The sequence below is a fragment of the Giraffa tippelskirchi genome, chromosome 4 (assembly GCF_054371585.1).
Source record: "Giraffa tippelskirchi isolate mGirTip1 chromosome 4, T2T-mGirTip1v1.2.pri, whole genome shotgun sequence".
In the NCBI taxonomy this organism is placed as follows: domain Eukaryota; kingdom Metazoa; phylum Chordata; class Mammalia; order Artiodactyla; family Giraffidae; genus Giraffa; species Giraffa tippelskirchi.
The window spans coordinates 80,222,175-80,249,154 of NC_137278.1; the positions used below are offsets into that span (position 1 = coordinate 80,222,175).

At 37.2% G+C, this 26,980-nt stretch overlaps 1 protein-coding gene across 26 annotated transcripts in view; it reads left to right on the plus strand.

The window, feature by feature from the left end:
* Positions 1-26,980, plus strand: part of MAP4K3 (mitogen-activated protein kinase kinase kinase kinase 3) — a 179,354-nt gene that overhangs the window by 31,300 nt on the left and 121,074 nt on the right. For 23 of the 26 annotated variants that reach the window (XR_014051553.1, XR_014051552.1, XR_014051550.1 and 20 more), the window contains one exon: positions 23,898-23,955. Coding sequence is in view for 12 of the 26 variants with exons in the window: in XM_081483169.1 (XP_081339295.1) it covers positions 23,898-23,955 (58 nt within the window). In the remaining 14 variants the exon portion in view is untranslated. Of the gene's footprint in view, positions 1-13; positions 119-23,897; positions 23,956-26,980 lie in introns of all 26 variants that reach the window. The other 3 variants (XM_081483177.1, XM_081483180.1, XM_081483185.1) reach the window with 1 other exon arrangement.

The window sequence follows — 26,980 nt, forward strand, 5'->3', positions numbered from 1 at the left end:
TTTTTTTTTTCAGATACTTGAAATGCAACTTTATTCTGGTTCTAAATGAAAAGGAATGGGAATGACAGTAACAAACAAGATTCCACCCCTCAATATTGTCATGTGACTGTCATCCATGGTATCTAATCTGCCAGTGTATATTTTACCTTGGGTAGTTTAGTTTTCATCTTATAAGCTTGATTTGGGTCTTTTTCATATTCCCTGTTTATAGTTAACTTGCTCAATCTTTGCTTTCTTTAACATATGGGATTCAGTTATACTGTTTTCCTTTTTTTGCTTTTTGCTTTTTGTCCTTTACTATCCTAATAAAGTGTTTATTATCTTGATATCCTTATCTAGTAATTCCTTTTTTTTTTAACTCTCTTTTCTATCAATTTTCCTTCTCATTTTATGGGTTGTATTTCCTGCCTTTTTATGTGCTTAGTCATTTTTACTGGATTCTAGACATTGTGAATTTTGCCTCAAGGGTGTAGGATATTTTTGTGTTCTTATTAATGTTCTTGAGCTTTGTTCCGTGGTGCAGTGAAGTTACTTTGGAATCAGATCCTTTGGAGGTTTGTTTTCAAGCTGAGTTAGGTTGAAACAGAGCAACCTGTAGCTTAGGGCTAATTTACCCCAATACTAAGGTAATACCCTTGTGAGTGCTTTTACCCATTGCCTCTTATATTATGAGGTTTTCTGCTAGTAGGAACATGAACAATTCCTGGCCTTACTGAGCTTTGGGGGTTGCTCTCTCCTCCCTTCTGGTAGTTCTCTTTCCAGTCTCTCACCCTGGGGATCAGTACTGAGCTGAAAAACTTGAGATTTAGGTGGACTCTACTGAAGTTGTCTCTGCAGTTCTCTCTCGGGTACTTTTCCTGTAAATTCTAGTTGCCTTGGTTTTCCCATGTTCGCAGCTCCATCTTCTCAACTCAAGGAGACCATGAGACTCCATCTGGATTCCTCCTTCCTGCACTAAGGGGGAAAATTATCCCTAGGTTATAAGCTGGGACAGTTGTAGAGCTCTGTAGGGTTTTGGTTTTCTGTTTACAGGAATCACTGGAGTTACTATCTGATGTTCAGTGTTTAAGAACCATTGTTTAAGATTTTATTTTTTTCAGTTTCTTAAGAAGAGAGGGTAAAACTGGTCTATCTTATCCAGGTCCCATAATTTTGGAAGCCCAGAACCACTTTATTACTCACCTAGTTAAAGCGGAAATCACAGTGAAAGCCGTACAGTAGTCTTATCCATGAAAAATTGTCAAAACTCTGAATAGATAAAGCAGGACTTGCAGTCATAATTTACAGTTGCTGACTTATTTATTAAAAAACAAGAACAAAAAATAAGCATTCACCCCCAAGAATTAGTAAAAGAGCAGAGTAAAGTCTTGAGCACTGGAAGACACGTAAACAGAAAGGAGGGATAGGAATTAAGTAAAATAAAAGAATGGGGGGGGGCAACTGATCAGAAAAACCTAAAGCTGATTATTTGAGACAACATGTACAAAAGATAAGTTTCTGACAAGATCCAATACTTTGGCCACCTGATGCGAAGAGCTGACTCATTAGAAAAGACCCTGATGCTGGGAAAGATTGAGGGCAGGAGGAGAAGGGGAAGACAGGGGATGAGATCGTTGGATGGTATCACTGACTCGATGGACAAGAGTTTGAGCAAGCTCCGGGAGTTGGTGATGGACAGGGAAGCCTGGCATACTGCTGTCCATGGGGTCGCGAAGAGTCTGACACAACTGAGCAACTGAACTGAACTGACAAGATCACCTAAGAAATGAAAGAGAAGGCATAAATAGTATGTATTGATGGATATTTATTGAGGAAAAAAGAGTGTATACCTACCAATATAGCAGATATTTTAAAACTCATAAAGGAATATGAGCAATTTATGCTAATAAAAGTGAAAGTCCGATAGATGCATGGATTGTAAAAGTCACAAGAGAGTCCAGGCTGGAGACTCTCTCATCAAATATTCCAGAGAAAAGATGATAATGGCCAGAACCCTAGAGCACCAAGAGTGGAAATGGAGCAATAGAAGATTTAGCAGACGTTTAAAGTCCTGTGAGTGGAGAGATGGAGTGTCAGAGAAGGGTTAAGGTGTTGGGTTATCAGATCTTGGCTTGGATGGTATTGTGCAGTAACATTACACCTAAGAAATAACATAATTTGGGTGGGGGGTGTTGAATTTGAGGTATATTGGGTACAGGAGGCATTATCTAGTTGGTTATATGGGTCTTAAACTTTGAAGAGGAGTCTGAGGAAGCTGCTTATGTTGCCACAGGATTAGGTTCTTGTTGCCAAACTCACCAGCTTGTTTTTGTGAATGAATATGCCTTCAAAAGTTCCCAGAGATAAAAATACCTTTTTAATCAGATTAAACCCTCCCCCATATAAATATTATTTACCCAGTTAGATCGTAGATACAAGAACAAAGATCCTACTTAGAGCAGTCTCTTCTAATAAACACTAAAACATATGCCTGTAACATGAGCCCTTAAATTTTTGGCACAGTTCTGTGTCCATACTCAGATTTCTCTGAGTGATGTGGCCATGACTTAGATTCTGAGTCTTTGGAAGTCATTGCCAGGCTTATCTGACCCTGATCCTAGGCAGCTGGGGCAGCCTTTACCAGATTTTAGCCCTTTCTTCTTACCTTTCATTTCACTAATTAGTCCCTAAAATACTTTCTAAATGAGCCACTTTCGCTTACGTTAATGAGGTGCTAAATGTATCTTTCCTCTCTTTCTGGTCCTAAACAAAACTCCCAACCAACCCAGAGACGGGAAGCAAGATGGGGGTGGGTTGTGTGTGTGTGTGTGTGTGTGTCTGTGTGTGTGTGTTAGTCGCTCAGTTGTGTGCTTTGTGTGTTAGTTGTTCAGTCATGTCCCACTCTTTGCCACCCCGTGGACTGTAGCCCACCAGGCTCCTCTATTTTTCCATGGAATTCTGTATGTGTGTTAGTCCCTCAGTTGTGTCCACTCTTCATGTGACCCTGCCAGACTCCTTTGTCCGTGGAATTCTGTGTGTGTGTGCGTGCGAGTGTGTATGTTAGTTGCTCAGTCGTGTCTGACTCTGCAGCCCCATGGACTGTAGCCCACCAGGCTCCTCTGTCCATGGAATTCTGTGTGTGTGTGTCTGAGTTGCTCAGTCATGTCTGACTTTTTGCGACCCTATGGACTGTAGCCCACACGGTTCCTCTGTTCATGGAATTCTCCAGGCAAGAATATTGGAGTAAATTGCCATTTCCTTCAACAGGGGATCTTCCCAACCCAGGGATCGAACCCAGGTCTCCTGCTGCTGCTACTGCTAAGTCGCTTCAGTCGTGTCCGACTCTGTGCGACCCCATAGACGGCAGCCCACCAGGCTCCTCCGTCCCTGGGATTCTCCAGGCAAGAATACTGGAGTGGGCTGCCATTTCCTTCTCCAGTGCATGAAAGGGAAAAGTGAAAGTGAAGTCGCTCAGTCGTGTCCGACTCTGAGCGACCCCATGGACTGTAGCCTACCAGGCTCCTCCATCCATGGGATTTTCCAGGCAAGAGTACTGGAGTGGGCATATTCTTTATCATTTCCAGGTCCTTTTTAGTTCTTTTTGGGAGAAGAGACTAGCAGATATTGGAAGTGGCTTCTCCTCATTCTTGCATTCCTTCACTGGATTGAAGGCTGCCGTTTACCACCTCCACCATGCCAGTTTTAGCATAATCCCAGCCTGACCTGCGCTGAGCTGGCTGTTATTAAAATCTTTATCTACAGGGCAGAAGTGTTTACTGCTTGTCCCAAGTGTTTACTCTTCCTGCTGACTTCTTACAGACATGTGAAATGCAGCTATGTCCAACCAGGCAGACAGCATGCTTTTCACCACATAGTGCAAAGTGAGTTTTCCAAAGGGAAAGATGTCCTCTGGTTTTAATAGATTGCTTTGAAATTTGGTATGAGTATACAGACAAGTGTGATCATGTTTGTGATACTGATCTTTCTTTCATACAGTGATTAGTATTGTAGTTGTTTTAATTATTCCTTTTAAATATCACTCAGAGGAAAGGCTTACACCATGGTCCAATGAAGTTTTTTGACCAAACATTAACCAAGTCACCAATTTCTTTTTATATCTTTATTCCAAATGTAATTGTTAACTTATAAATTTTTGAATAGGGAAAATATTTGTTTACACAGGTCAGAATCGAAATGCTGTTTTTTAAATTGTACATACCTTGAGAAGTCTTAATCCTACCCATCCCTGTTACTTCTCCCCAGACAATTACATGTAACTATTTTTGCAAATTTCTGTTTATTCTTTCAGATGTTATGCAAACAGCTAATTCAAATATATATTCTTGTCTTCCTCCTCCTCTTACTCAAGAGGTAGCAAACTAATAGTTTTCACTTTGTTATTTTGTTTTTCATTTTTATACATCGGAGCTCTCTATCAGTACAATAAGGTATTCCTTTTTTTTTTGACTATATAGTATTCAGTTGTGTGTGTGTACCATAGTTTATTCAACCAGTCCTTTGTTGCCACACTTAAATGTGTTCTATCTTTTGCAGTTACAAACAATTTTGTAGTGAATGAGCTTGTTCATGTATTATTTCTTTTTTTTTTTCATGTATTATTTCTTATGTTTGCAGGTGTCTTGTTTAGATTCCTAGAAATGTGTTTGCTAGGCGAAAGGGTAAATGCACCAGTAATTTTGATAAGTATTATTACAGTCCCTTCATGTAAAGGTTGTACATTTTGCATTTCTACCAGCAGTGCCTGAGGATCCTTGGAGCACCTGATTCTCAATGGCTTGATGAGAGAGTGGTTGAGCTCAGATAGCATTTTGCCTCTGATAAGAAGTGCTGTCTCATTTCTATTTACATGAGTTAGGTTAAGAATTTTATGCTATCTTATTTGTATTTCTTTTTGAGTGTAACCTGTCCATTTTTATTTTGGGTTTTTTTTGTCTGTTTCTGGAAATTGTATGAGTCAATTTCTGGACTTTGTACTCTGTCCCATTGATTTGTTTATTCATTTGACATTTTTTGTGGTTTTAACTCTTGAGGCCTTATAAAATATGCTTTAATATCTTTTAGGGTTGTCTTTTTCAGAATTTTCTTGGTAATTATTGCTTGCTCATTTTTTAGTTCAGTTGTAATTAGTGAAAACCTAGTGGTTGACTGTACCTATTGATTGACAGAGTAAACCAAAGCCAGTATCATCATGTAGTGGAAAAAGCTACTTGCTATGGCCTGGTTAAAACAGTTATGAGTTAGAAAAAAGTTTGTATGTGTGGTGGTGGTTGGTGGGTTGTTTAGTAAAATCCACTTTTTATGTACTTAGATGTGTCAACAGCAAGTTATTAGTTTCCACTCTTAATTTCTGCTATATTTTCCATGGGTTGAGAGCCCTGTGCAGATGGATTTGTTGCATATTAATGGTATTAGTACTTCATTATGAGTTGATGTTATTTTTTGAATGGAAACAGTGGCATCGACTTTTTTTTAACTGAGTGTCAGAATGCTAAAAAGTCGATTAATTTTATCAGTGTGTAGCTGAACTACTAGTAATACATCTGCTCTTAGACTAACTTAAATGATAGATTCTGGTTGCTGTCACTGAGGAATCAACCAGAATTAGGAAATAAAAATATTTTTTATTTTTATGTGTTTGTACCTTAAAGGTTCAAAATCTTGGTCGAAAAAATATGTTTTACACATAATGTCAATTGTATCATCAGAGAATCCCTCCCTGAGTTTGTTAGTCGCTAAGGAAGAGTCTCCCATTTACTCTTATAGCACGCATCTCTGTTTCCAGTCCTGTATTTCTCTTTCATGTTAGACTGTCTTCCCCTAAGAGCTCATTATAAAGAACATCTTACACAGAGCCTGGCATTCAATATTTGTTAAATGAAGCAACTGATACATTTTTAAGCTTTCTCTAATATTTTCCTCAAAAATGAAATTTAGAGGGGTGGGAGGGATTAAAAAAAATGAAATCTAGGCACATGTGAAATTCCAACTGAACCTTAAGTTTTACATCAGGCAATTGAAAATATGTATGGTGTCTGCATAATAAATACTCGTTTTCAGGGAATCTTTTTTGAGTAACATTTCCTGGTTATGGGTAACTTGATGAAGAGCATAGCTTTTTGGAATCAAGACAGCCTGGGTTCAAATTTGTTAACTTATCTGAGTGCCAGTTATATCATTTATAAAATAGATTTAATAATTGTGCCTACTTCATAGGGTCAGTGTGGAATAAGTGAGGTTTACACACACAGCTCTGGCACAGTGCCTCGAATGTAGTATGTGCTTGGTAAGCATTTACTGCTGTTTAGCATTTATTGCTGGGTATAGTATCATCATCATCATTGTGTTCTGAGCAGTACTGCCATCGTTTGTTCATATATTGAAGCAGAAGCAGAACATTTTCAGGTAGGAAAACTGAAAAATTGCATAAAATGAATATCCTTCTGTAGTAGGATACTAAAAATATTCTGTTGGCATGAGTTAGTATTTTATTAAAGATCCTCCCCCCCAAAAAAAAACCCTTCTAGGGAAAAAAAATCGATTCATCTTGTTTAGGCGTCTAAGTAATTAGCAAATGTACTTTTTGAAGGTTGTAGGATATTTTGTAATCATCAAAGATTGTTAATCCTTTTTGAGCCCTTCTTATATTATTAACACATATGAGAGAGGTTGCTGGTTTTCATCTACATCACACTAGAAATTTTTACTAGAGTGAAAGTTGGCTGGTATCAGTGGAAGAGCCTGGTATCAGCATTGCAAAACTGTTGAAGAGATAGACCATGATCTGAAATGAGTGTGTTGACAAATGTAATCCTTCTGTCAATTTCATGAGCTGTTTTTTGCCTTATAATAATTTAATATGCTTACTGTGAAATACCAAGATTACTAACTGAAGTTGTTGAGTTGTGTCCAACTCTTTGTGACCCTATGGACTGTAGCCCAGGAGGCTCCTCTCTCCATGGGATTTTCCAGGTGAGAATACTGGAGTGGGTTACCAATTCCTACTCATGGAGATCTTCCCCACCCGGGGATCAAACCCACGTCTTCTGCATTGGCAGGTGGATTCTTTACCAATAAGCCCCTGAGGAAGCCCATTTCTTCATATAAATCTGTGCCTTTTCAATTAGAAACCTTAGGGACATTCTCTTAGGTTTCCATGGAAAACCACAAAACTAAAATCTTTATGCTTTTATTTGGCTCTGTGTGTGATGTGGTACCACTTAAAACTTCCAGAGATTGAGAATCTGCCAGTGGTTTGGATAACTTGGCTTAAATTGTAGATTAATTGCACCCTCAGTTTCTTCATGCAGAACTGCAGTATGCAGTTCTTTATGTTGTGTATAGATAGTTGTGGTGCTTTTTAACAGTTATTATCACAACTTTGCTTTTCTATTTTTGTTCTTAATAATGTTTTTTTTTTAATTAAAAAGTAAAAACTGAGTCTCTTCCTTTCACCTTCTTCCTATTAGCTGTATGTAACCACTAGTTACTGATGTGTATGCATTTTTAAAGCTTTTCTATATGTCTGTGAACTGCTATCTTTATCATATTTTAAATTCATTCCATCGATCTATTTGGTGATTTCTGTGCCAGAAAAAACAGTTTCCTAAATACTGTACCTTTTTAGTATGTTTTAATACTTGTTACAACAATTTATCCTTCTCTTTAATTCTCTGAAAAATTTTCCTTGGTTAATCACACATTTTCACTTCCCAATGTATTTAGAATTTGTGTAATGGGATGCCTTGCCCTTAGGCTATTTGTGAGTATAAGATTTCTAGGCTCAGGTACTCTGCATGGTACAGTAAGGCTCATGGTACACTAAGGCTCAGGTACTCTGCATGGTACAGTAAGGCTTTGATCATATCTATTCTCTGACTTATTCCCTATGTCTGTTTTATCACTGGCTGTTAACTGCCTCTTACCTTTTCTATTTGCCATTCCATTGTCTTTTAGCTGCTAACTAGTACACCCACTTGATTGGGTTCTTTGCTCCTGCTTTCCAACTTTTGTGTGAAGCATCTAAGCTTCTCTAGATCTCACTGGCCAATCAGCAAACAATCATAGTACATCTGGTTATGACCTTAGGCTTCTTAATTCTCAGCCCTTTCATTATTGCTGACTACTCAGAGTACACTGCAAATACCAAACAAGCTTTTTTTTTTTTTTAATCATGCTTTTGGAGCTATTTCATTCGCTTAGAGTTGCAGGACGTCTGTTCTAATAACCAAGATATTATTGGATAGTCATTATGGCAGTGTGTTTCTGTCCTGTACAATTTGAGATAACATACTTGTTTTGTTCCTCTTCCCCTAACTTTTCAGCTAAGTCCTTAAATGTTGTTTTAGGTTATAACAGACCAGTGTAATCAGACCAGGTTTGGAATTAACTGGTATGATTAACTACACAGTTGCTACTGTTGGATAACAGCTTCATGTAAATTTGTATTTCCAAAACAGATAATTTTAAAAGATTTTTAAAATTTTACCTGATGATTATTTGCTTTGCATAAGTGCTATCTAACTGCAGCCTGGCGTGCTGCAGTCCATGGGGTCACAGAGTGTTGGACATGACTGAGCAACTGAACTGACTGAACTCAACTGAACTGAACTAGACACCTGTAAAGCTCCTACTTGGTTTTAAATGCTTTCTTAAAGAAACTAGAATTACTGTTTGGTGTTTTTTGTTTTTTTTTTTTCCTAAATTTACCTAATATAGTCCATTTAAAGCAGATTCATATAGATTTCTCAATATTTTCTCATTTTATCCAAATTTTGAGAGTTCGTTCACTGAGTTGAGAGTGGAAAACAAAAGTCCTCACAACTATAATGAGTTTACCTCATTTATTATCTCCATTTTACAGATGAGGAAACTGTAGGAGGTTAAAGAACTCGCTCAGTGTCATACAGGGTGCTGAATGTGTTGTGTGTGTATTCATAATAAATGATGGTGCTGGCATCCAACCTCACGGAACATTCCCAGAACCACTGTGCTTTATTGCCTTTATATGTTTTTGTTTGCCATTTAATGGATTCAGATTCCATCTGACTCACAGGAAGGCCCCTTTCCAGACTTTGGGAGGAGGATATATCACTCACTGGCCAAGGGTGACAGAGGCTCATTGTCCATTTTCCTTACTTTAGCCCTTTCAGACCTGTGTGAGATTATCATGGGCAACCACAAGCTGTCCCACCAGAATGTGGTACCTGAAAATAACATTTATCAGTACTGGCAAGATCAGGTTCAGTCATTGTCAGCAGTCTGGGCTTCTAGCCACTGCGATGCCTGTCTCTGTTTGGTCTTGTCTTTGGCCCCATAACTACATTCTCCCTGCCTTATTCTCTGAATTGGTCTTCTTTTTTCCACAATCTGCTCTTACAGATTCCTGCTCTTCTTTTTCCTGTCCATCTGGCCAAGCTCTTTCATAACTTATTTGAGGATATGCTGTCTTCATACTTGGCAGCCTGTGTGAACTCAGGTCCAGTTTTATTGGAGAGGAATGGCCCTGCTCCGTTATGGTCCTTCCTTGGAGGACTGTCCTAGACACCCCTGGATTGACAGTGCAGCAGAAAACATAGCTATTTATTCCTGAAAATAATTGCTTTAGCAAATAAAATGTGGATCTTGTTAATTTTGGCTCTGGACAACCACGAACGGAAACATGGAATAATGTAGAATTTTAGCCATTTCTGTCCATTCTCATTAAATCACTTTAGTTCAGGCACTCATCATTCCATGCCTGCTTTAACACTGTGTCCTTAGGGGTTGTCCTTTCTTCTTTTCAGCCTGTCTTTTCAGTTTATCCTATGAGATCACCAAAGTATGATTGAGGTAAAAACCCAGCAGTAATAGAAGCAAGTGAGATGCAGTCAAAGGACTTTGGAACAGAGGAAAAATGTGAAAAAAGTGGTATTCATATTGGTCATTCTTCTATATTAATAGATGGATTTTTAGTGAAAGGAGGACTAATAGTAGAAAATTGTTTATATAATATAACAGAAAAAGATGTTTCTAATATTTTTAGGAGTGCTTTGTGAAAGTAACATTTATAGATTTCATGAAGCTAAATTAGTCTGTCTTATATTTAAGTTTGAAATTTTGTGTCAGGTAAAAAGCAAATATATGTTTTAATATCACTGATTTTAGTGAAAGATATAAATCCAGCACTCAGATGCATTCATGTGTTCTAGTAATTTGTTTACTTAATTCCGATCTAAACAGAATTTTAAATTTAAAAGATGAAGTTGGCTGTTGCATGCTTTTATTTAATGGATAGATCCTGATTATTATAGGTGGAAATGGTGTTCTCCAGTGGATAGGTGCTAGGTTTCATGACTGATGTATTTGAAGGATATATTCTTTTGTAAGGTAGAAATTCATATTTAAAAATAAATAGAAGGCTTCAAGTGAGAAAAAGATTTTATTGGGTAGACTATTTTGTCTTTTTTTTTTAATCTTTTTATAATTGATCTGAACTACCAATTATCTCAGTAAATAAATGTTGTTTATTTGACATAATATTTCACCATGGTTTGATTTTTATTCTTTTCTTTTGAAATTTTAATTAGATGTATGTTCCTCTCTCTTTCATGAGATGTCTTTATGAGATAAGATGATTTTAAAATGTCTGAATCTCTCATATCTTCTATATCTGTTTCTTCGTTGTTTTAGATCTGTCATTTGGTTTACTAATTCTGTCTCTGTGTGTGCTCCAATTAAGTTTTTAGTTTCACGAATTATATTGTTTATTTCCAGAAATTCTATTGAGTTCTTTTTTTCCTGTCTTTCAGGTCATTTTTGTTAGCCTGTTATTTCTGGCCCATGTATTTAATACTTGCCTTTAGTCCTGTAAACTTTTAAAGCATACTTAACTGTAATTTTCTGTATCCATTAATTCCAAAATTTGAACTTCCCACAAATTTCATTCTGTTGTTTTTAACTTTTGCTATTGATGTAGTTTGTTTCTTTTTGGTTTGATAATTTTGTTTTAATTTCATATTTGGCCAGTGCTGTATTTAGGAATCTCCTGGGGCAGGGATTGAAAGTGTATTTCTCTATAGAAAATTTGCTTCTCTTTCTGACAGGTACCTTGGTTACCAATGCAGAAACAGCTTAAATTCGTTTCTTGGCTTGAGTTACCTAGTCCTTGAAGTATAAATTTATACTCAACTGAGAAAATAGGCTGTAATTATGAATTTGAATTTTCAAGGAATCCCATTCCAGTGATTCAAGCACTTTTTTTTTTTTAATTTGTTCTCTGTGTCAGTAGACAGACACCCCCTTCCTTACCTCCATGCACTGAGAGGTGTGACTTTTACGGGCATTGTTGCTTTTTTTGTTGTGATCTCAATTCCAGCTTTCACTGTCAATTCAGTTCAGTTCAGTTCAGTCGCTCAGTCGTGTCAGACTCTTTGCAACCCCATGAACTGCAGCACCCCAGGCCTTCCTGTCCATTGCCAACTCCCGGAGTTCACTCAGACTCAGTCCGTTGAGTCGGTGATGCCATGTTGTCCCCTTCTTCAGCCTTCAGTCTTTCCCAGCATCAGGGTCTTTTCAGATGAGTCAGTTCTTTGCATCAGGTGGCCAATTAAAGTCTCTAGAGTCCAAGTTTAAGCTGAAGTCATGACTTCAGCTCTTGTTTACCACTCTGATTTCCTTCAGTGAATGCATTCAACAGATTTTATTTTTTTAGCAAATTACTATTTTCACTCTGTTTTTGCCTCCTGTGGATTTCTTTCCTCATGAATCCAGCAGTGCATTTTACTTGTTCTGTCTTACCTGCTATAGCAGATAAGGATTTATAATGGGAAGGATTTTCATATCTAGTTTTACATATTTCCAAAAGCAAAACCTCAGGTGAGTTTTTATACACACTGGAGTTTGGGCCTCTGGATTAGAGATGCTGCTTCTGTCGTTTCTATAGTGGGAAGTGGGAATGTGGTTACCTTGGCCCCTTATGTTTTCCCAAACTTATTGCCATTATTAAAGTTTTATCCATGTTATCAGTTCATTGACATTTGTGGCCTGCCAGTCACCATTTGAAGTGTTATTGGTATGGAACAAGTCCAATTTGAGTTCCAAATAACTAAAAAAATAAACTGTGAAATATAACTTGTTGCTGCTTGATTTTTATCAGTCATAGATTATTTTCTGTGTCTTTATACAATCATTAGCTGTTCAGTGCATCTTTTTAAAAAGTTAGTGTGATAGTCTCAATCTGTTTTTTTTTTTTTAATTACCATCATACAGTCTTAGAAACTTAGATCTTTAATCACCTGGTTTTAAGAAACAAAGAGACATTCAAGTTAATTCAGGAAAAGAGAGGCTGTTGTAAAGCTGCATGTGATAGGGGACTGGAAAGTTGTCAGGCACTCAAGGCAGCTTTGGAGATGTGTTTCTTTCTCATGGTCTCTTATTTTTTTTCTGTGCGTTTGTTCTGTTCTCTGCTCTTTATTGTCTGTCTCCGTGCTGTGTCTTTTCTGTTTCTTTGTATCTTTATTTTGCCCAAGGTCCTACTTGCTAAGACACTGGCACAACTTTATGGCATCATTTTCACACTGGGTTATATTGCATGCTGGTTCAAACTTCTTAGAGCTGTGATGTCTAATATGGTTGTCACTGGCCACACATGGCTTTTAAAGTCAGAGTTAAAACAATATATAGGATCTATGTGCTGAAAATACACAATGTATAGGATCTATATGCTGATAATGTTTTTATGAAACACTCATGAAAGACATCAAAGAAAACCTAAACAGAGAGTAATGTTCATGGACTGAAAAGTTCTGAATAGTAAAAGTGTGAGTTTTCCACAAACTGATCTATAATTACCAACAATCAAGATCAGAATCCCAGCAGGATTTTTTACAGTAAATATAGACAAGGTGATTCTAAAATTTCTGTGAAAAAAGGAAGAACCTAGAATAGCTAAAGGAACTTTGAAAAAAGAAAAATAAAATTGGAAGAATCACAGTGTCTCATTTTTAAGACCTAACTATAAAGCTGTGGTAATCAAGATTGTGTGTAGTGTAGGTAAAGAATAGAACAAGATCAGTGGATCAGTGTGGAATCCAGAAATAGAACCACACAGATAACAGCCAATTGATTTTAACAAAGATGCAAGGCAATTCAGTGGAAGAAAGATAATAACCTTTTCAACAAATAGTATTGGAAAAGTTGGACATAAACATGCGAAAAACAAAGGAGCATTGACCGAAACTTGACAAAACAAAATTAGCTTAAACAAAAATGAACTCAAAGTATATCATAAATATAAATGTAAAACTTGTTTCTTAGAAGAAAACACAAGAGAAAATCTTATGACTTGAGGTCAGGTAAGGTCTTACACATGACACCAGAAGCATAATTCATAAAACAATTGATAAACTGGATTTCTTCAAAAGTAAAAAATTCTGCTCAGTGTATTAGTTTGCTAGGTCTGCTGTAGCAAAATACCACAGACTGGGTGGCATAAAACAATTGAAATTTTATTTCCTCCCAGTTCCAGAGACTAGAAGTGCAAAGTCAAGGTGTGTTAGTGTTGGTGTCTTCCGAGGCCTCCCCTTGGGTTGTCGGTGGCTGCCTTCTTGCTGTGTTCTCAACATGGCCTTTTCTCTGTGCACTAACATCTCTGGGCCCTTTTCTTATAAGAAGACTGGTCCTATTGGATTAGAGCCCATCTGTATGCACTCATTTAACCTTAATTACCTCCTTTAAGGCCTTGTCTCCAAATACACTTACATTCTAAGGTACTATGAATTAGAACTTCAACATACAGATTTTGGGAGCACACAATTCGTCCGTTGTTGTTGTTCAGTCGCTCAGTCATGTCCGACTCTTTGCGACCCCATGGACTGCAGCACACTAGGCTTCCCTGCCCTTCACTGTCTTCCGGAGTTTGCTGAAACTCTTGTCCATTGAGTCGGTGATGCCATCCAACCATCTCATCTCCTTCCCTTCTCTCTTCCCATCTCCAACCCTTCTCTTCCTGCCCAGCACCAGGGTCTTTTCTAGTGAGTTGGCTCTTTGCATCAGGTGGTCAAAGTATTGGAGCAGCAGCTTCAGCATCAGTCCTTCCAGTGACTATTCAGGGTTGATTTCCTCTAGGATTGACTAGTTTGATCTCCTTGTCATCCAAGAGACTCTCAAGAGCCTTCTGCAGCACTACAGTTCAAAAGCATCAGTTCAGTCCATAACACTCTGCAAAAGACACTGTTAAGAGAAAAGACAAGCTGAGACTGGGAGGAAATATTTGCAAATCGTAATGCTTGCAAAAGAACTTGTATCTAGAGTATATAAAAAAACTTTCAAAGCTCAACAGTAAGAAAATAAACATCCCTATTAAAACATGGACAAAAGATAGAAGACCCTTCACCAAAAGGTGGCAAATAAGCACTGGAATAGTTGTTCAACATCATTAGCCTTTAGGAAAATGAAGACTAAAACCACCGTGAGATACCATAACATACCTGTTGGAAATGGCTAAAAAGTAAAATTCCAGTTTCTGACAAGGAAGTTCTGGAAGAGCTGGAGCTCATAAATTGCTGCTGGAAATGAACAATGGTATATCCAATGAAGAACAGAATTGGCAGATATCTACTGTATCCCTCTCCAAGATATTCTTATAACCTGTACATTGAGTTTATAGCAGCTCTGTTTATATTTACCAAAAACTAAAAAGAGCTGATACATCCTTCAGCTGATAGTGAATAAACTGGGGTATATCCATACAGTGGAATACTACTTAACAATAAAAAAGGAACTGATGATATATGGAGCAACTTAGTGAAAGAAGGTAAGTCTCAAAAAGTCACATGATGATTTAATTTACATGAAATTCTAAAAAAGGTAAAACTATAGTGGCAAAGAACAATCAGTGGTTGCCAGAGGTAAAGGTAAGGGGAGAATGTAACTTTCTAGGGAATTTTTGAAGTGATGGAACTTTTCTGTTTCCAGATGATAGTTAACTCACTTTATGCGAATCTATACATGTGTTAAAATTACTAAAACTGTATTTTTTAAAGTTAATTTTTTTTTTCCCAATTAAAGCTAACCGAGTCCTAAGGATGAAATGTACAGCATGGTGACTATAGTTAACAATGCTGTATTGATACTAAGAGAATAGATCTTAAAAGTTTTCATCACAAGAAAAAAAATGTGTAGGTATGGTGATGGATGTTAATTAAACTTGTGATCATTTAGTAATACATATATCAAGTCATTATTTTGTACACCTAAAATTAATACAATGTTATATGTCAATTATATCTCAATTAAATTTTTAAATATTTAAATATCTGAAGTTTGAGAGCCTTTCAAATTTAAATATCTTACTGCATATCAAATATTTAAATAAAATTCCTTTCTTCAGACAAGCAGCCATGTCTCAGTGACCAGCAGCTTTATGTGGCATGGGGCTACAGTAGTGGACAGTGCAGGTGTAGAAGCTTTCCATTAATGCAAAAAATTCTATTGGACAGTATTGATTCAGAGTGGGAGTCAGCGAGTTTTTTCTGTAAAGGGCCAGGTAGTAAATACTCGAGGGGTTCTGGGCCATATGGTCTCTATCTCAGCTACTCAGCTCTTACCATTTTGTTGTGAAAGCAGCCACAGATGATACTTAACCAAATGAACACATTCCTGTACAACTTCATTTACAAAAACAGTCATGCTTGCTGACCTCTATTTTCAATAATCTGATTGGCCTATCTCCTTTTTCATGTCAGCTCAGGTCACGAAGGTAGAGTGACCTTATAGTTTACTATCCAAGTTAAATAAAATTTTAATTATAAATTTGAGAGTGAAAGTGGGCCCTACTAGTAATTCTGCTAGGACAGTCGGCATAACCAATGAGTGTCCTGGGCAAACCAGGAATGTCTGTCACCCTGGCTATCAGTCTTCTTATAGAATTGGTTGCCCTTTTAGTAGGCTCATACTTAGTCTGAGTAACTGTGGAAAAGCAAACAAAACTATTCCTTCAACAGGAGCTTTGGGTTAACCATTTCTCTCTGAAAGGGAGCATTTATACGGGAAGGAGCATTTCTATGGGAGACACCCTGAGGTTTGGCCCGCCCAGTGCGCCCAAAATAGCCTCTGTTTTCTGACCCTGTGCCTTTGCTCATGCTTTTCTTGCTGTGCCCTCTTTCCTATCCTGCTTCTGTGTTTGTTTTAATCCAGCCCATCTCTCAAACCTCTGCTTAAATGGTATCTCCTTCATAAAGCCATCCCTTCCAAACTTAGAAGTTGGTATTTATATTTTAGAAAATTCACATGGCATACTGCCTTAAGCCAGTTCCCCGGACCTGGCTGAGTATCAGAAGCACCTCAGTAGCTTTAAATACAGATTCCTGTCTTGTCCTAAACCTGTTGGTTCAGAAATCAGTGGCAGCGTTTTTTGTTGTTTTATTTTTCAGCTCCTCATATGATCCTTGTATAACCAGCCAACTGGTTTAGTATTTGGAATCTGTTAATTTAGACTTAAATTATTTGATGTAAACACCTACTTTTAGAATTAGAAGGAAACTTAGAAATAGTCTCTTTTTTCTCCTCTTATTTTTAAATTGAGGGCAGAAGACACAGGGAAATTACTAACTCAGATCCTATTGCTAGTTACTGGCAGAGCCAGCACTAAACTGTCCATTTCTTCACTCCCATCTTGGAACCTTTCTATATATATATATTCACATTGGACAGCCCCTTCTAAACAGTAAGCTTTGAAGATAGAAGGTGTTTGGTATATAGTAGATGATCAGGTTTGTTATTGACAGTTATCTAACTCACTTTATATAGTATATAGCATGTTTTTCCCACTAGTAGTTTATTCTTGATGATTTTGTTTACTCCCATTGTCACACTCAAGGAATACTTTTCCGATAGTTAGCGATAACTTAGTAGTCAGTATGAAATCATCTCAGAGAAACCTTTTCCCAAACCAGTGCTAGAATGAATGCTTTCTGAAAGACTGAACCAAACTGAATTCCGGGACAGCTTAGAAATGTAATGGTTTCCAAGAGCTCCTCTAATCTGAGATCAGCTCTAGATCTGCAGGATTTTCCAAACCAAACTCACTCCTGTATGAGAAGGGTTACCCAGGATCTCTGGGAGTGTGTGTGGGGGATGCCTAACTTGAAGTGGGGTCAGGAAGGGTTTGTGGGCAGTGTTAATAACCTAAGGTGAGCTTTAAAAGATGTCTAGGAAGTAGGCCAAGGGGAGGGAGTTTAGGGAAAGTGTTTGTCTAAGCAGTAAGTGCCAGAGGGTAAAAGTGTGGATAGCGCTGGGGCTGGGCAGTTGTTTAGTTTGGCTAGAGCATAAAGTACCAAGTAAGGAACGACTGGAAATACAGACAGGGGTCAGATAGTAAACAGTTTTATAGTTAAAATGTTGTACTTCACAGCTGGCTATCCACGTGCAAAGGAGTGACATTTGAGCCCTGCCAGACACCATAGAAAAAGTCATAGACCTAAATGGAAATGGGTCATAGACTTAAATGGAAAAGCTAAACTATAAAACTCTTTAGAAGAAAACATAGGGAAAAAAATCTTTGTAACCTTGGTTTCCAGGCAGTTGTTTCTCAGCTGTAATAACCAAAGCACCAGCAACTAAAAGTAGATAAAGTTTGACTTAACAAAATTAAAAAAATTTTTTGCTTCAAAGAACACCATCAAGAAATGAAGACAACTCAGAGTGGGATTAAATATTTACAGGTCATGTAACTAATAAGAGACTTACATCAGGATCTATAAAGAATGCTTACAAGTCAACAGTAAAAATATGACACAATTAAAAATGGGCAAAAATTAGATACACATTTTTTCAAAGACAATATTCAAATGACAAACAGGCATATGAAAAGATACTTAAGATTGTTAGTCATTAGTGAGTTATTAGACCACAAAGAGATACCACTTCACATCAATGAGGAAAACTATAAAGTTAAAAAGCCAGGTAATAATATATATCGGCTTGGCTGTAGAGAAATTGGAACCCTCATACATTGCTGGCAATAATATAAAATGGTGCAGCCACTTTGGAAAAAAGTCTGACAGTTTTTGAGGAAGCTAAACAGAGGTTACCATGTGATTCAGCAATTCCACTCTTAGCTCTCTATCCAAGAGAACTGAAAGCATAGATCCACACAATGTTCATAAAAGCATTATTCATAATGGCCCAAAATGGAAACAACCCACATATCCTTCAACTGGTAAAAGGATAAACAAATGTGGAATTTTCATTCAATGAAGTATTATTCAGCAACAAAAAGAATAAAGTACTGATATATGCTACAACATGGATGAACCTGAAAAGCTTATGCTCAGTGAAAGAAGCCAGTCACAAGGGACCACAGTTTGTACGATCATATTTGTGTGAAATATCCAGACTAGTCAAATCCATAGAGACAGAAAGTAGACCCAGTGTTAATTGTCAAGGATTGGGAGGGGGAGGAATAGAGAGTGACTGCTAATGGGTCTTGGGGTTTCTTTCTGGGTTGATAAAAATGTTTCAAAATTAGATAGGGATGGTTACATAAGTATGTGCATATACTAAAAATGACTGAATTGTACACATTAAAAGGGTGAACTTTATGTGAATTGTATCACAATAAAGCTGTTATAAAATGCTGTATTTAGTAAATAATTTAAATTTTCTGGTAAGGAATTTGGATCATGTCTTTCAAGCAATGGGGTGTATTCCTGAAGAGTTTTGAACTCAAAAGCGACTGATCTGAGCATTACTTCAGAGCACGTGGGAATGGTGACAAATCAGTGCTGTGACAGAAGACTAGGTCTAGAAGCTGAGAATGCTTATCCTCAGTTTTCTTCCCTGGGCAGATCTGTAAAGTTCACGTTCAGTTCAGTCACTCAGTCGTGTCCGACTCTTTGCGACCCCATGGACTACAGCACGCCAGGCCTCCCTGTCCATCGCCAACTCCTGGAGTTTACCCAAACTCAGGTCCATTGAGTCGATGATGCCATCCAGCCATCTCATCCTCTATCATCCCCTTCTCCTCCTGCCTTCAGCATCTTTCCTAGCATCAGGGTCTTTTCAAATGAGTCAGCTCTTCCCATCAGGTGGCCAAAGTATTAAAGTTTCAGCTTCAACATCAGTCCTCCCAATGAACACCCAGGACTGATCTCCTTTAGGATGGACTGGTTGGATCTGCTTGCAGTCCAAAGGACTCTCAAGAGTCTTCTCCAATACCACAGTTCAAAAGCATCAATTCTTCAGTGCTCAGCTTTCTTTATAGTCCAACTCTCACATCCATACATGACTACTGGAAAAACCATAGCCTTGACTAGATGGACCTTTGTTGGCAAAGTAATGGCTCTTCTTTTTAATATGCTGTCTAGGTTGATTATAACTTTCCTTCCAAGGAGTAAGAGTCTTTTAATTTCATGGCTGCAGTCACCATCTGCAGTGATTTTGGAGCCCAAAAAATAAAGTCAGCCACTGTTTCCCCATCTATTTGCCATGAAGTGATGGGACCGGATGCTATGATCTTAGTTTTCTGAATGTTGAGTTTTAAGCCAACTTCTCCACTCTCCTCTTTCACTTTCATCAAGAGGCTCTTTAGTTCTTCTTCACTTTCTGCCATAAGGTGGTGTTATCTGCATATCTGAGGTAATTGATATTTCTCCCAGCAATCTTGATTCTAGCTTGTGCTTCATCCACCCCAGCATTTCTCATGATATACTCTGCATATATGTTAAATAAGCAGGGTGACAATATACAGCCTTGACGTGCTTCTTTTCCTATTTGGAACCAGTCTGCTGTTCCATGTCCAATTCTAACTGTTGCTTCCTGACCTGCATACAGATTTCTAAGGAGGCAGGTCAGGTGGTCTGGTATTCCTATCTCTTTCAGAATTTTCCAGTTTGTTGTGATCCACACAGTCAAGGCTTTGGCATAGTCAATGAAGCAGAAATAGATGTTTTTCTGGAACTCTCGTGCTTTTTCAGTGATCCGGCGGATGGCAATTTGATCTCTGATTCCTCTGCCTTTTCTAAATCCAGCTTGAACATCTGGAAGTTCACAGTTCATGTATTGCTGAAGCCTGGCTTGGAGAATTTTGAGCATTACTTTACTAGCATGTGAGATGAGTGCAATTGTGCAGTAGTTTGAGCATTCTTTGGCATTGCCTTTCTTTGGGATTGGAATGAAAACTGACCTTTTCCAGTCCTGTGGCCACTGCTGAGTTTTCCTGGCATATTTGCTGGCATATTGAGTTCAGCACTTTCACAGCATCATCTTCTAGGATTTGAAATAGCTCAATGGGAATCCCATCACTTCCATTAGCTTTGTTCGTAGTGATGCTTTCTAAGGCCCACTTGACTTCACATTCCAGGATGTCTGGGTCTAGGTGAGTGATCACACCATCTTGATTATCTGGGTCATGAAGATCTTTTTTGTATAGTTCTTCTGTGTATTGTTGCCACTGCTTCTTAATATCTTCTGCTTCTGTTAGGTCCATACCATTTCTGTCCTTTATTGAGCCCATCTTTGCCTGAAATGTTCTCTTGATATCTCTGATTTTCTTGAAGAGTTCTCGAGTCTTTCCCATTCTGTTGTTTCCTTCTATTTCTTTGCACTGATCACTGAGGAAGGCTTTCTTATCTCTCCTTGCTAGTCTTTGGAACTCTGCATTGAGATGGGAATATCTTTCCTTTTCTCCTTTGCTTTTCACTTCTTTTCAGAGCTGTTTGTAAGGCCTCCTCATGTTACTGGTACTGAATTAGAAATTTTTAAACTATATGCTTTATAGTACTTATAAATATTTACCTTGTTCTCATTTTTCTGTAATCAGTTTTTCTAGGTGATTGAAAAAAGAATAGCAGGTACAGAGCATTAGAGTTGGTATTTTTAAATTTACTTGTGTGTAATCTTGGCCACTGTGAATTTAGAAACAGCAAAATATGACTTATTTTAGCTGGAAGACCCAAGATTCTTGATGAATCATAATGTTGAGCACCTTTCATTAATAAACATAAGGATTATGATGTGGTAAAGATCAGAAATTCAGGTTTCCTGAGGTTTTTTTCTTCCCTTTTTGTGAATTATCATATTTCTGTCAAATAAGTTACATATTAGAAAATATTCAGAAGGCAAAAAGAATAGTAATCATTAGCTGTCTTGTTTTCTTATTGACTCTAAAGAACCATAATTTAAAAACTTGTTACCCCTTTAGAAAATTCTAATTTAAATTTTGAAAAATAGTATTCATAAGTCAAGCCTATAGTAAATAATTGACTCTTGTAAACTACTTACCAGTAGTTTAGTGTTATAGTTTTTCTGTTAAATATGTGCTGGTGTTAACTATTAATGAATCTATTTTTAGAAGAGTACATTGTGTGCTGCAGCCATTTTGGACACTTTGTGTAACTTGTGTTGTCAATGAAAGTGTGCCCTCTTGTGGTCAGTTGGAAACAGAATTTCAGTTGTAAAAAGTCATCCTAGCTTTCTCTGAGTTCATATTTTTTTTTTTTGCTCCTTCATTTGGAATTACCCGGACTCTGAATTTATTTTTCAGTAAACAGAAAATAAAACTATTTCAGGATTTTTAAATGGAGAATTGAGAATTAGAGAGTGGTGTCTTATTTTATTGGAGAAGTGCTTAAAAAAGATTTAGATTAAAGGACAAAGTGTCAAGGAGAAGTCTAACAGAGAAAAGGTATCACAATGTGAGCAAAGGCAAGGTGTTCTCATAGTGTTTGAGGAGATTTATGACTAATGTTGTTGTGATATAATGGATATTTTGCACTCTGCTCCATCCTCTTTACAAAATGCACCCAGAATGACACTCTGATTTTATTTCCATTCCATTTATATTTTTATATATATATATACATATATATATACACATCTTCTTATCCTGGTGAAAATGATAAATACTTCTGTGACACTATTGGAAATGTCTGTTTCATGTAATGGAAATCAAGTTAATTTGAAATAAATGTTCAAATCTGTTTTGACCTGCCTATAGTTCAAAAACTTACTGCTAAGTTCAGAACTTCCCTTGAAATTTTAATTTTAATTTTTCTTAATTTGTATTTTTAATACCTTTGTTGTTTTTTGAATTTAAAGGTTAAATTTTTATTTATATGTTGTAGCAGTGACTGTGTCCCATATATATCTCCTTAGAAACTGAATTTTTTTAATGCCCCAATATTCTTAGAAGGAGTCCACTGTTAATATTGTTATCATCCCTTATGGGTGATTCACTGAGCTTTACCAGTCCATTAATAAGAAGTGTTACAACTAAGACTAATTCTCATCACATGAATGAATTTTTCTGTGATGAGTGAATTGCATATATTGGCCTTCATTAGTTGATATGAAAATCAATTTAAGTTTCTATTCGTAGTTTAAAATATTTTGAAATTTTTGATTCAATTATAAAACATTTTAAATTTATAAAAATAGCTGCCATTTTTATACAAATTGAGAAGACAATTTCTGCTTACTTACATGTAATTACACTTTTAAACACTGGCAATCTAATATTATGATTGATTTTTTAAATAGTTTTTATTTTTAATATGTGGCTTGTAAAATATATTTGGTTTGTATTGAATTGATTTCATTATACTGTCAGATGTGTTTAAACAGATATGAGGAGCTTGTTTTTACATTTATATAAAGGTGTTTGCTTTTCATATTCTAAAGTTTTTTTAAGTTAAAAGTTTAAAGCTAGTTAATTCAGAATTCTTTGAATGAAAGAGGAGAGTGAAAAAGTTGGCTTAAAACTCAACATTTAGGAAACTAAGATCATGGCATCTAGTCCCATCACTTCATGGCAAATAGATGGAGAAACAGTGGAAACAGTGAGAGACTTTACTTTTGGGGCTCCAAAATCACTTGCAGATGGTGACTACAGCCATGAAATTAAAAGACGCTTGCTCCTTGGAAGAAAAGCTATGACCAACCTAGACAGCATATTGAAAAGCAGAGACGTTACTTTGCCAACAAAGGTCCATCTAGCCAAAGCTATGGTTTTTCCAGTAGTCATGTATGGATGTGAGAGCTGGACTATAAAGAAAGATGAGTGCCGAAGAATTGATGCTTTAGAACTGTGGTATTGGAGAAGACTCTTGAGAGTCCCTTGGACTGCAAGGAGATTCAACCAGTCCATCCTAAAGGAAATCAGTCCTGAATATTCATTGGAAGGACTGATGCTGAAGCTGTAACTCCAATACTTTGGCCACCTGATGGGAAGAGCTGACTCATTTGAAAAGACTCTGATGCTGAGAAAGATTGAAGGTGTGAGGCGAAGGGGATGGCAGAGGATGAGATGGTTGGATGGCATCACTGACGTGATGGGCATGAGTTTGAGTAGGCTCTGCGAGTTGGTGATGGACAGGGAAGCCTGGTGTGCTGAAGTCCTTGGAGTCGCAAAGAGTCGGACACGACTGAGCGACTGAACTGAACTTGAATGAATGGCAGTGGAATGTAATGCTTAAAAAACTCCGGCTCTGGAGTCAGACTGCCTGGGTTCAAATCCCAGCACTGTCCCTAGCTATACGGTCTTGGCAAGTTTTCTGTGCTTCAAATTCTTCATCTGCAACACGAGAATACTATTGATATTATTACATTAGTACCTACCTCTTAAGATTGCTGTAAAAATTCAATGAATTAATATAAAAACACTTGGAATAGTGTCTGGATATACTACAATCTGGGTTTCTGTTAACTGCTATTATTATCATCATCATCATTAAATTTATACTTGGATTGATGTTTAAATTCATTGGGCAGAATATACTGTTTTGTAAATATAAATCACTTTTGCAGTTCTTGCTTTAAAAAACATTCTGAATAATTGACAATATAAGTAGTAAGCTAAAATAGCATTTCATAAAGTTTTTATAAAAGCTTTCTTTTCACAGTTATCTTCTCTTCTTTTTTAGGCACGGAATGTTAACACCGGTGAACTGGCAGCAATTAAAGTAATAAAATTGGAACCAGGTAAATCCATTGAAATTCGGTGTTTCTTCTTGCTCTCAGCGGGGGGTATCTTCGGGCGGTCGTTCTCTTGTTGTCTGCTCCTTCACGTCTCTGAGCCCTGGAGGCACCTTGCCCAGTCCTTCCCTGAAAAACCGCTGATAATTGCAGGAGGAAGGGGAACTCCGGAGGAGACTTTGTTCCCTCTGGACTGCATTGAGCTCACTTGTCGCACACTGATAGTGGTGTTTGTCCAGGTTAACTCTGTCCAGTGACAAGAGGCAGTGTGCTGCAGTGGAAGGAAGGGAACTGGGATCTGGTATTTGCAGACCCGTACTCCTGCTCTGTGAACTTGGGCAGGTAACTAGCTCTGAGTCTCAGTTTCCTCAATAAACCTAACTCTCACATTTTATGGGTCGTTAATATTGGAATACCTGCCTTCCACCTGGAGTGGCTTGTAAAGCCCCAGGACTACTCCCTATTTTTCATCTGCTTCAGCTGTATTCTGTCCCTGAATTCCCCCCACTCCCTGCAGAACCCGTGTCCTCTGAACTAACTACATACTCTTAGACACCCCTCCCCTCCCCTGTCTCTCCCTCCCCTCATAAGGAGGGAAGTGGACTAGTGTCTAGACTGAGTTCCACCTCAGTGGTAGTGCCTTTCTGGTGATGCCTTTCTCTATGGCCACAGATCCATCCAGTAATATTTTTTTTTAATTGTAGACAACTTTTTCTATAAAGGTCGAGAGTAAAATATTGTAGGCTTTTTGGACCACATGTAGTCTCTGTATATGGTTCTCTCTCTCTTCCTCCCTTTCTTTTTCCTTAAACGTGAAAACTATTCTTTGCTGAAAAATCATTCTTAACAAACCAAGCCACCTGTGCTTGTAGTTTGCCCACCCCTGATTTTGATCATCAGTAGACTTAGAAGTGCTATTAGGATGAAGTTTCAAGGATGTGTTGACTGACTGTGATCAAACTATACTCGAATATAATGAATTTAAAAAATGCTTTCTCATTTATAGGTATTTACAGATTTTTTTATGCTCTAATTATATTCTAACATCACAAGACAAGGCTTTTTTCCTTTTCTCTGAAACTCCTATTCTTTAGTGGATATTCAAAATTGACAAACTGACAGAAAAATAAAGGTTTGACATTTGAAGCAGGGCCTCCATTTTTAATCATTAAGAAGAGGCTATGTTATTGATGAAAGAGTGCTTAGAAGCAGTGTGTTCATACACCATTCCCTCAAATCAGTTTAGTACCTTCTCTTTCAGGAAACCTTTCTTCCGAACCCCTCCTCCAATTAAGATGCCTCCTACTACAGGAGTACCTTTTCCCACAGCTGTGATTCTAGAGTTGCCTTTCTTTGTTCCTAAGTTGTAATCAGATTTATGTCCACAGCACTCAACTTAGGGTCGACGCATAGTACTCACTCAGGACATCTTAAAATGTCCTTTAAAAAATTAGGAACTTAAAATCTTATTGTTCATCAGGTCATTTGCTTTCTGATTAGTGAGTTGTTTGTTTTATGTTAATCTTAAATACTGCCTTTTATATATATATATACACACACATATATATATGTCACTAATAAATGAAAATACAGTTAAATAAAAAGAAACAAATGTATTCCTACTCTGCCAATCAGAGATAATGAGAATTACTACCATATATTTGTTATGAGATATACACTTAAATTTAATTAGCATTGGACTCTCTCCTTTTATGTTCTTAGAAGTCACCTGAATGTTTATATTAAATTTCTTTAATTTGTTTATGTCCTGTGAGAAATGTTGAACTTGTCAGTGAGCTTGAAGTATATGGCCCAGTGGTTATGACCACAGACTCTAAAGCCAAGCTACCTTGATTCTCATCTGGCTTGACCACATTGCTTAAGCTTTTTGGATGGGCCTTTGTTTCCTCATCCCTAAAATGGAGATAATAGTAATAGCTTCCTCTTAAGGCTGTTGTAGAGATTAAATAAGCTAATATATCTAAAACACTTAAAAAATTTCTTGAAAAGTTTATTAGTTTGCCATAATGACCTAGCAATTCCACTCTTGTGTATCTACCTACACAGCAACTTTTACACACAAGTGTCCACAGCAGTGTTATTCTTAACAGGCAGAAGTTGGCAACAACCTAACTGCCCATCAACTGGTAAATGAATAGACAAAATATGTCTATACAATACAATGGAATACTATTCAGCAATAAAAAGAAACAAACTGTGACACATGCTGTGACATTAATGAACCTTAAAAATTGTAAAGTGTAAGGAGCCAGATGATTGTGTTAATGTGGAATGTCCAGAAAAGGCAGATCTACAGAGTCAGAAAGAGAATTAGTTGGCTGGTATGTGTGTGAGGAGGGATTAATAGTTAATGGGTGTGAGGAGTCTTATTGGGTAATGGAAATATTTTAAAATTGATTTATACTGATGGTTGCACAACTAGGTGGATTTACTAAAGAAAAATCTTTGAATTATGTACTTGATATGGATAAATTGTTGCTGTAGTTTAGTTCTTGTCATGCCCGACTCTTCACAACCCCACAAACTGTAGTCCACCAGTCTCCTCTGTCCATGGGATTTCCCAGGCAAGAATACTGGTATGAGTTGCCATTTCCTTTTCTAGGGGATCTTCCCAACTCAGGGATCACCCCGCACCTCCTGCATTGGCAGGTGAATTCTTTACTGCTGAGCCACCAAGGAAGCCCTGTATGAATTACATGATTTTAAAATATGCCTTAATATAGTTTATAAATATATAATCATAATACCATTGTCATCTCTTAACAATATTAATAATAGCTTCTTAATAACAGATAAGTTTCACATGTTGCAATTAGTTGATATGTCTCAAACTTCTTTTATGTCTATAGGTTCTGCCTTCACTTCTTTTTTATTTTTTTCCTTGTCCCCCCTGACTTTTTAAAGAAACTTAGTGATTTGTCCTATGGAACTGCCCCCCTCAACCCAGATAACTGGGTTTTGCCAGTTATCTCACCATAGAATCATTTAATGTGGTCTTCTGTAGGTTGGG